The sequence below is a fragment of the Gavialis gangeticus genome, unplaced genomic scaffold, assembly GCF_001723915.1.
Source record: "Gavialis gangeticus isolate Ggan-Ray unplaced genomic scaffold, GavGan_comp1, whole genome shotgun sequence".
Taxonomy (NCBI): domain Eukaryota; kingdom Metazoa; phylum Chordata; order Crocodylia; family Gavialidae; genus Gavialis; species Gavialis gangeticus.
Window position 1 is genome coordinate 14,891,812 of NW_017729004.1, and position 11,364 is coordinate 14,903,175.

General features: G+C 42.3%; 1 protein-coding gene across 1 annotated transcript in view; it reads right to left on the minus strand.

The window, feature by feature from the left end:
• Positions 1-10,567, minus strand: part of PRKAG2 (protein kinase AMP-activated non-catalytic subunit gamma 2) — a 375,527-nt gene extending 364,960 nt beyond the window's left edge. The window contains exon 1 of the mRNA XM_019508123.1: positions 10,514-10,567. Within this exon, the coding sequence (XP_019363668.1) occupies positions 10,514-10,552 (39 nt within the window). The 5' untranslated portion in view covers positions 10,553-10,567. The remainder of the gene's footprint in view (positions 1-10,513) is intronic.
• Positions 10,568-11,364: the final 797 nt, after the last annotated feature.

Sequence of the window (11,364 nt, forward strand, 5' to 3'; positions counted from 1 at the left end):
CCAGGGCCCGAGGGGGGCCCAGCAGGAAGGTGGCTGTTCTAGTCCCTACTTAGGAAGGCGGAGGCAAAGAAATCGTTAAACAAGTTAGCTTTGTGGTCTGGTGTGACGACCAAATTTCCCAACGCGTCCTATGTTACACAGGAAAACGAATAGGGTATAGTAGCATAAGTCACATCTATAGCAACATAACTGCATCAGTGCTAGGGGCTGTACCAATTTAACTATTTTGGTAAAACCTGCATTCCTAACAAATACAGTTCTACTAATGTAAAATTTGTATTTTACATAGGCCTAAAAGTCATAGATAACTGTTTCTGAAAGATAAATTGTACCTGTATTGGAATTGCTGTTCCAACAAACAGAAATTCATTAGAAGAGGTGTTCATTACCACTCTGCCATGAGTGTCCCCTCTCTTAAATCTTTAAGGATGTGATCGGAGCTTAGATCACAGTCCTAGTAATACACCAGGGGCCTCACCCTGCATTGCCTGGCTTCTTGTGTAGTAAATGACTGCTGTAGTAAAGAGCTGACCTTGTAAGCTGTGAAGTTCTTTATACATATTTTCATGCAGAAGCTGCAAGGCACTGAAGAATAAGACCCTATGGCATTTATACACGTGCCCCAGGAGTAGGAGGGAGGGTGCTTTAATTAAAGCAGCTCCAAGATCTGCTCTAATTAAAGCACCTGCAGTGCCTCATGTATCAGCATCCCTTCACTTAAAACCGGCAGTGGGGGTGCTTTATCTAAAGCTCATTGAACAAACTTTAGTTAAAGAGCTTCCACCACCATTTTGAGGCAAAGGGACACTGATGCACGAGACACTGGAGTCGGCTGGAGCATGGTCATTACCATGCTCCAGCAGACTTGATTAATCAAGTCTGTTCTGACACACTGTAATTACAGCACATTGGAGCAGTCTCACTGCTTGTGTGCAAACGCCCCTAGATCCTAACCCACCCAGGAAGAGATGTTTCCTTTGAGTTCCTTTGCTAATCTAGCCCTTCAGCATGGAGAACATCCCCTACTGCTGTCTGGATTTCTCTTTAATGACAAAGAGAACAAAATGTGCTGTTTGCCAGCAGCCAGTGACATCTCCAATTGCTGACAGTAGACCTGATCTCACATGGCGCCCTGAAAACCCAGCAGAACCAGACTCTCCGAGATCTCTAAGAATCTGCTCTCTAGCTAGTCTTATCTAACATTTTCTGAACAAAGGCAACCCTCAGTACTCTTGGAGGATCAGGGTTGCTGTTAAGAACCTCAGTAGGTAAATGCTGGATCCTTATGCTTACCCAAACACCAACATTCTTCATAACAGCAGCCTCTGACTACATAGCCTATTGTAAAAATCTCCAATGCACAGAACAGATTAGGACATGGGCCACTAGCTTCCATGCCAGGGTTATAATTGTAATGCCCTGGAAGTCTCAGCTGGATGTAAGGCTTGCATTCCACACTTCGACCAAGATTAAATGGATGACCCACGTTCCTGAGGATGAGGGCTATACTTCTGTAGCTCTGAAATCATAGAGGGCCTTCTCTTTAAGAAATCATCTCTCCTCAACACCCTGTAGGATACATAAAACCCGATTCTCCTAATGCCCAAGTACAAATTCAAACTTGATATAAAATCTATCTTATTAAGAGTCCTGCACATGGCAACCATTGCTTCCAAACACATAGTAATTATTTCTGTTCTCATTAGAAGCATAAAATATGGATGATTTTTGGGGGGAAAAAAGTCCTGAAGGCTTTGGCAACTCAGATAAATGACTGACTACCTTCTACCCACAGACCTGCCTGATTTGCTGTGTTACTCTGTCCATCCCAGCGGCATAATTGCTTACTCCTTTTCTTCTCGTCTCCCCACTTCTGTTACTCTGAAAGAAACTGGGGTTTTGGAGAGAACGCAATATCTTGTCCTATGAGGTTTTAGATTTTTGTGACTAAATCTCAGTATGATTCAATGAGTGGGCAGTGACAGATGTACCGTGCTTGTTAGGTTCATACAAACCAGATTTGTACTTTGCAGAGCTCTTCTAACCCATTTAATTTCCCATTTATATTAATTTTAATGATATTTGTATTAAAAGAAACAAGCCGGTGGTCGTACCAGATGGGCTGAAGGGGTGGAAATGAGATGTGAAGACTTTCACAGAGGGCCCCTTCCAGTCCAATGGCCCTATCCTGATCTCTGTCTTGCTGGTTAAAATCTAGCCCAGATCTCAGTATATGCCAATCGTTACCAGTTACTGTATGACTATTCAGTGCCCTCCGTAAAACAAACTTTGCAGCCTTAGTCCAGTTCTTGGAGAAAAAAGTGCCCACTTCAGAAATTCACCATCACAACTACCACTGACAGGCACTTTTGTTGGCAGCTCTAAGGGCCATGAGGACTGACACCACTTAGTTATCAGGCCTATTGTATGCCCAGTTTGAGTTGCTATTGTTTTACTTCACTATGGACAAACTTCCTAAACAAAAGCCATAAGGCCAATAGTTCCAAGATATTTTTCCAGGTGGCGGTTGTTCAAAAGAGTTTGTTACGATTATGAATACCAATAGTCCAGTGAGCCTCCACACCCCCCTAGTGACAGCAGCACCAAACCAGTCATCAGGAGGCCGACTCTCAGAGATGCTGAGCACTAGCAACTTGCACCGAATTCACCACTCTGGATCAGGCCACATGTGAGTTTCATCACCAGAAAGATGAGAGGATTTGCATTCTTCATTTGTTTTTTTAATCTCAGAGCTCTCCGAGACGGCATATTCTTCTAGTCTTTATGCAAAGATCATAGCTCTGTCTCAACACACCTGAATAACCATCAGTAAAGAGTCTGGCTACAAGCGTCACAATGCACAATCCAATAGAATGAACTGGACAATTCTCGTCTGAAAGTATTTTGGGTATATTCTGAAAAGGGTGTCAGGGGCAGGTTTGTGTGGCATGTTTGGCTTGCTTAAGGGACCCATACTTTATATCATATATTTTACACACACACACACACACACACACACACACACACACACACACACACACGCTTTTAAGTTAATAAAAAATGTCCAAAGGCCTTGAGACAGCATGGAAATATTAGGATGAATAATTTTGCCCTGTTCCATAAGCCCAGCAGTAAATAACGGAATATTGTTTAGGTCTCTCTGACAGGACATGAATAAAAAGCCTGAGGCATGCAACAGCCTGTGTTTTGGTTCCTTTGCATTAGGAAAGGAACTGTAGCCATTGCTGTGACTGACAGGGTGTTTATTACAACAGCAGATGGACAACCCAGCTAACGTGTAAATAACAAAATGTCATTAAAAAAAGAGAGAAAGAGAGAGAACGGCAGAGAAAGCAAGCAGAAGAGAAAGAGAATAAAATTCCAGATATTCCTCTGCCCCCTGGGTGCCATGACCCATGCTCCTCAGGCTGGGCTTCTGCAAACTCTCTACCTAGGCTGGAATTCAGCTGCCATTTACAAGCTGTAATTTGGTTGACAAGCAGCTGCTGTTGGCCATACAAGAGAGACAAGCAAGTATACATTGCTCCAGAATGCCCTGAACCCCACTGGCTATTTAACTGTTTCCAAATGCAAAGTGAAGTCCTAGTTCTGATCTTCGGAGTCCTTAATAGCCTAGGATGATGCTAGACCGTTTATCCATCCAGCACCCAGCAATGGTATTAATGTTATTTACTTGACCCAGGACCAAACGTACAGGTATCTTTGTCGTACTGTTTTGCCACTGCTTGAACAACCCAGGATCAGACTCTCAGTGCAAAGCGTTCTAGAGGGCCCAGCTATCTCATCCAAGCTCCTCCTTGGTAAGACTCTTCCAGTCAAGTATCTCTCCCAAGACAAATCGAAAAGGAAAAGGTAAAAATCGAACAACTCAAAAATGGAAGGAAAAGTTAAATGAGTGAAGATGAGGGATTTAAAAGGAAACCAATTTAAAAGGGAACCAACAACACACCCTTTTTCCCTATAAGTAGGGAGAAGCTGTGCAAATATTCCACTTCTACACACACACAATGCCATCAGGAATCACTGAGATATCTTGGTTGATACAAATAGGCTACACAGACCAGAAACATGAAAGGAATCAAGAAAAAACAAACATTTTTCTATCAAACGGTGCTTCTGTAAATAGTTCAACAAAATTAAAAGCAAGAAAGAGAGCACAGAACTCAACGAGAGATCATCTACATCAAAAGGTAGCAGAAACTTGAAATACTACAGCAATGGATACCAATATGAGGTAGCTTAGATAAGCAGGGTCATCAGGAGCCCTTCAAATGTTTCAGTAATTTAGCTTCTATTTTCAAAACAGATATTATGCCTAGATTTCCTCATTCACTATGGACCAAGACTTCTCATAAAGTCTTTCCTCAGGAAAAACAAAATCCAGCTAATGTCAATAGGAATTTTATCTGAGAAAGGGCTGTAGAAATCTGCCCTATGCATGCATGCCTAAAGAGTGAGATTTATACCAGGCAGAAAAGCTCTGTTATAAACACTTGACTGTGATGTATTGTTTTTCTAGCTCTCAGCACTTAGCAAGACAGCTGCTTGTTGCCTGCTTTTTATATTGTTTTTAGTTAATACCCATGAATAATCCTAATGATTAGCAGAAACCTTTCCTGCTGGAAACAAAGTTATTGAAGTCTAGAGGCAGGAAATGGTCCTGCTTTGATCAACCGATCCCTCAAAACTAAAAAGAGAAAGATATTTAGATATCAAAAAAAAAAAAAAAAAAAAAATGTAAAAAAAAAAAAAAAAAAAAAAAAAAAGAGAGAAAGATGAACAAATGAACAAGCAAGCATAAGATGGCATTCACTTTCCCCTCAAAAGGGAAATAAGGGGGGGCTTACTGTGCACTGAAGACCTGAAAGAGATTTTTAATGAGGTCCAGGTAAAGAGCACCACATAGATTCTGTATCGTCCTGTGCCTGCACAATGCAAACCCTTTAGGATTTGCTACCTGTTTGGTATAGTTATGCGTAGACTTACAATGCAATGGATATAAAAATACACTGAGCATACCAGTCTATTGTCATGTCCCACATGCAGAGGGGCTTTGTTTTTCTGCTTCCTGGCCTACAAGGTAAATGCCATTCTTCTTTCCAACAAAGATGCTTTGCCTCTCTCCCCATTTTTGACTTACATAATTGTGCAACTGCCAAAATAAAAAACACCCCCTCAAGCAGCAAAGGGAAGCTCTCACAAGATAATCTGAAACATGCAAGCAAATACTATGCTATTTGGCCTGCAACTGAACTAAAAATCAGCTCATCTTGTCCCTCAAGATACACTTGTGTAATGCATAAGCCCAGATAGACCTGTGTGGTACAAACCTCAAGCTGCAGAACCTAAATTCCCACACGTTGACCTAGGAAATGTTAAGAACTGATGCAACTACTAAACTGTGAGAAAAGAGATGTCTTATTTTGGTTACTTTTTCCAGTTGGTGGTGTCATGTTACAAGGTATATTAACACCTCTCAGCCTGTAGGAATCCAAGCCATTTCCCTGTATGGGCACTACAGAATGGATGTCTTGTAGGTTAGATACTGGATGGAGACTCCATAAAGATCAGGATTCAACTGCCCACTCTGCCATAGACTTTGCCTGATCTTGGGCAACATTCTTAATCTTCTGTCTCTCTCTACTGTATATAAAATTAGGGCAATACTACTTTCATTCTCCTACGTCTCTCTCTTCCATGTAGAACATAGATTCTTCTGTCTACGGGCCTGTCTACATTGCAATCGAAAATATTACTCAACTCATGTTGACATACCTGAGCTACCTCTACACTAGGCAGCTTGGGTACCAATTGCAGTGCAGCCATAGGAGCATGAGGTCCTGTGGAGGCTGCAAAACTCACCTGACACCCTTGGTAAATATTTGGTAGCTGGCCCATACTGAGTTGTGAGCCGCACAAGTACAGCCTGTTGATTTAAAGCTACATCAGGTCCATTGATCCAAAGAGCCGTTACATCTCTGATGACAGGGTAGACATATGCTGGGCGCCTGTGCCAGGACTAGCAGAATGAGACACTGATCTTCCTGGTGCTAGTAGATCAGGGGCGGGCAAAATATGGCCTGTGGGCCATATCTGGCCTGCCAGGCAAGTTCATCTGGACTGCGGGTGTCCACCAATTAATTGTAAACCCACCCTCCTGAGCGGAAGGGCCTGGCCCAGACAGAACAGAGCTTCCAGGCAGGGCTCCTGCTGCCACTGCTGCAGCTGCCGGGGGACCTGCTTGGCTTCCCTGGTGTCCAGTGGCTCCTCCTCATCTCCCTGCTGCAGCGCTCACTCCAGGCAGCAGGCAGGGAACAGCAGGGGCAGGAGTCGCAGCTGGGGCTGGCAGGAGCGCAGAGCGAACGCCCAGGGGAGCAGCCGGAGCACAGAGCTCAGGTAGGCAAAGTGTGGGTGTGAGGGCACCTGTCAAGGGGTGGGGCAACTCTTGCAGCCCTTGACAACTCATCAAAAAACTCATTAAGCAGCCCTCCAGCCAGAATAATTGCCCACCCCGTCATAGATGCTACTGCAGTAATAACAAACAGGGAGAGGTTCATTAACATAGCCGTCCCCCCATGAAAATGCAGTCACTTCTGAAGGCAGAACGGCGCATGCAGCAATTCTGCATCAAGCATAATATGGATCATGGATGTTTAAAAGGACACACAGGCTAATGTATTCAATTAAAATAAGAGAGAAAACATTTTAAAAATCTAGCGTATTGCCAGTTAAAACTTTGCCAAGCCAACAGGTAAGACCTCACCTATTTTGGAAGATCTGTAAAACAAATGGTTGTGGCATCAGATTATGAAAAGACCAAAGAATATTGTATTTCCAGAACTTAACTTCCTCTCAGCATTCTCTGCTGATGCTGACTCAGACTCCTACTGTGGCACCGAGATCTGGTTTTCTCTCAAAGACATTTTGAAGGCACAGTAACAAGTGTTGGCCTTGAGCCACATAGGTGACTAAAATATTATTCTGTTAGGAAACCCATACCCATGAAAACAATCAGGCAAATAGAGCAGGTAGGGTTATTCACCGTTACTGAAGAAATTAATCACTAATGAAACCAATCTAACAAGTCTAGTTTAGAAACAGAACAGAAAGGAGCAAAATGACCCATAAGAACTTATTTCCAACTATCAACCTACATCCTCTATAAAATATTACAACAGAGATTTTCCCATACAAGCTGCTGTAACCCTTTGGGAGTTATAACTTTTCTCTTTTCAAGCTCAAGATATTTTTACTACATTTTCCGCAAATTGTGTTCACCTTAGAAATAACAAGGTTAACCACATTCGATTTGCCAGGCCAGTAGAATCAGTTGTTTCTGTTGTTGTCCCTCATCTTATTTGCCACTGCCCCCTTGACAAAGCAATTAGGAGGGATATATGCTGCAGAGAAAAGAACAGCAAACTGAACCAAGCTCAGGCAACAATCCGGACTTTAAAACTTAAACTGCATCTCTAGCTATATGTAGGTATTTCTAAAGAGCTTATCATGACATTTGGTCACTGTACATAGCCTCTAAATTACAGCAAGTGCTGAATAGGTGAACCTGCTTTTAGTTTAGCTGTTAGCTTCTCTCTTTGAATGTGTTACGGACATTTTTGCCTGCTCTGGCAATATAGAAAATGCTTGAGCAAAGAGACTTTGGCAATGTGCCCTGAGCTTGGAAATAGCTAGATACAACTTGAGCTTGCTACTGCAAAAGTGTTTGATTCTTAACAGACTCTCTTACTAGTATTGTGCTGGGTAATCATGGCGACAACGATGTGAAGCTATAGCCCCAATTTATTCCATTAAAACTTGTTTAGAGGCTGTAGTTCTCTAAGAGAGAAGCACTAGCTCGGCTGGACAGTCCCTCAGTGCTGCAGCGCACCTCGTCACGTACTCGGAAGTGGAAAGCAGGTTTCCTGTTTTCCCCCAAGTTCTACAGGGATGAGGAAGCAACCCACAAAACACCTCTATACAACAGCAGTCAAACTAGGGGTACTGATTTTCAACCACCAAGCAGGAAACTTTGATTCAAATCACTGATTTGAATCTTGCTTTGCATTCATATCTCTCAAACGCTTTCCTAAAGGACGGTCAGTACCCCATAGCAGGGGTATCAAAGATCTGGCCCAAGGGCTGGATTCAGCCCACAGAGCCATTTTAGCCAGGCCCTGGGATGCCTGGTGGCGTTGGGAATTTGGAGGCAGGCTGAGCAGGGGCAGCCGGTCGGGTGAATTCCCAGCTATGGAGCCCGGTTGGAGATGCATGCAGGGAGGGGTGAGCCATGGCTGCGCTAGCACCTACACTGCAGGTCCCAAACCAGCCTATGAAGGTCCTTGCTACTGGGATCCAGGCCAGGGGCACAGATGAGTTTGACACCCCTGCTCTACACCAATAAAAATGGTAATTTTTGAAATAAGTATAACCTTTATATTACATTTGTTAGTTTGTTTCTCACCAGGATCCACTGTATCTACACATATTTAATTCAGCAATGATGTAACTCAATATATATTTTTCAGCTTTTATATTATTTTACTGAAAAACATATTAGAGTGGTTTTTCTTTTTATTCTTGATTTGTCTCAAGCTGTATTAGGATGGAAACTGGAATTCAAAATCAAATACACACACAAAAAATTAAGTTGTACTATTATTCATTAAATAAATCTTCCAAAAAAGTGCTGGATACAGCAGAAATCAATTGAAGTTTCTCAAAATATGCTTTGCATTTAAAATTGATTCATTAAGAAAAAGTAGTATCTGTAGTTAATAAATTGAAATGTTTTTGGTTATTACGTCCTTCACAATTTTAGAATTAGTAGAACTAATCTTCCTCTTCTTCACAAATTAGAAGAGGGAAACAAGTCTTCATGTTTTTCAACTTCCAGTTACGTTCTTTGTTTCACTTTGACTAGTCCATTCAATGGGGAGTTCACACCAAGTTAAGAAAATATTCTTCTTGCACCTGATGACAAAGCTGCTGCTGTCCAAAACTGGATTTTGCACTTTCCCCTCTTGTATCCTGGTACTAACCAGTGACTCCCATCTGGGTAGCGGTGCCTCTATCTTTAAAACTGACAACAAATACATAACTGCTTATGTTTCATTTAATTTAAATTCCAAATTATGGCAAGCTATGTTAAGGCCTAATTTTACCCTAGTTCCATTTAAAAACTATTTAAAATTAAATTATTTTAAGAAAATATATGCATTACAGATAAAAGCTTTTTATATTTTTAAGTCACTGATTTTTATGCATCTTGAGTAAAGTCAAGACAAAAATAAGCATGACAGGTTCCCTCCTTCTGGATTCCTGCCTCCTGCTCAAGCTTATACTTTGAAAAACAAGGGCCTGGCACTCTCTCTGTAGGGTATTTTTCATTCCCTTTCCAGTCATTTCCTCTTCCCAGATGCTCCTGGTCCCCAAACTGCCCAGTTTCAGTCACTGAAGACCTTTTGGCTCTCCCCCGTGTGCTAAGTCTCTTCCAGCTCCACTCAGCAGCCTCTCTCATTGGATTCTTGGCTCTGCACCCATCTGGGGCAGCAGCTGTTTGAATACGAGATCAGTTCTCTAAGGGCAGATACTCTCATCTCAGACCCTGCCAGATACCTGAAATGTATCAGAAGCCAAAACACAGTGATGAACCAGCAAAATATAGGGGTGACGCCAAAATATCTTGCCTTGTATACTGGAGTAAGACTGTACGTATCCCCTCTAACACAACTCAGACAAGAGAGCACTTTCAAACATTATGCTGGGAGATGATCTACCCGAGCCTTACAAAACACTCAGTAGCTCACAGGCCCATTAACTTCAAGGTGAATTAGTGTGTGTTCAGCTTTAAGTCTGGTAACATAAAAGAAAAATGGAAGGGAAACTATGCAGCAGAATTTAAAGCATTACGGACCTTTAGTAAGACAAATGTCAAATCTCAAATTAGAAAAAAAAAAAAAAAATCAACAAAATAAAATTTTAAAACAAATGAACTTTCCAGCAAGCCAGGATTATTGGTTTTTCAATAACTAGTAACAGCAATTAGTTTTAGGTAGCGGTTCTGGTTTCTCCTAGACAAGCAGTGTAAGGGAACAGACAGTGCAGGAATCAGAGACCAGATGGCTTTAAGCAGAAATTCATACACACCCCAAAAAGATCATCTCCCTTTGCAAATTGCTAAGAGAAAGTTATGCAAGGGAAAAAAAAAATCTTTGAACAAGAAAAAAAAACTGTTCTGCCTCGAACCATCGATCATAATTAAGTGATCTAAAAAAGCACTGTGCCAGGCATGCATAGAGAGACAAAACAAGACAACCCCCACCCCCCCAAACTACAACATGCACAGACCATGCTTTTCTTTTCATACAGACAGAAGAATATCTGCTCTCAGCGGTCTTGCAGTGCATTCATGTTCCTTCCCACCCCCCAAATGAATACATATTCTCATTCCCTGTACAAGGAGTCTCTTACAAAACACAGATGATTCACTTACAGCTCTGCAAAATCCCGCAGCCTGGCTTGAAATGTCCATAGACAAACTGCATGAAAAGCCTTTTCGAAAAGGCAACTGAATTAAAGCATTTTAGGCTGTGCTGCTGAAGATGATGCTGCAACAGATGGGGACCAGGAGCTGGGTGTGTTCTTGATTCCCATTGCAGTGCAACAAGAGGATGGCAGGGAACACGAGGTAGCCCAGGATAATACAGGCAACAGTTTTATCCGCTGCTGCAGGCTGCATGCCAACAATGCTTCAGACACTGGAAGATTCAATTACAAGAATGCAGCAACCTGTCATATTAACTCTAAAACGGGCTAATGGTATTCAAATGATACGGATCAGTAAGCGTCTAAGGGTCAGGCAATCCTTCTTGCCCTATGGTTATGGGGACACAATCTGGGGGAAGGGGCCATATAACCACACACATTTTAAGCTCATTAAAGCTCACTGAAGCAAAGAAGCCCATTTGCAGTAACAGGGAGTGCTGAATAATTGCAATTGTACTATAACCTAATTTTTCTGGGGAGGCAGCACAGTCTAGTACAAGGGTCTGCAACCTACAGCCCAAATCCAGCCTGCAGGACTATTTCATCTGGTCCACCAAGCTGGGATGATGTCAGCAAGGGCAATCGATTGCAACCTGGCGGCAGGGAAACAGGAGTCAGGTCAAAAGCATGCTGGCAGTCAGCAGCAGGTGGAGCAAGCTGTGGCCCACCTTGGGAATAAGCTATGCTTATTAGCCACTGCTCCTAAAAAGGCTGCCAGCCCCTAAAATAGCGGATAAGCTACCAGATTAGTATGTATGGGATATAAATTGTATTCCTAACCCTACCACTGGTTCACTC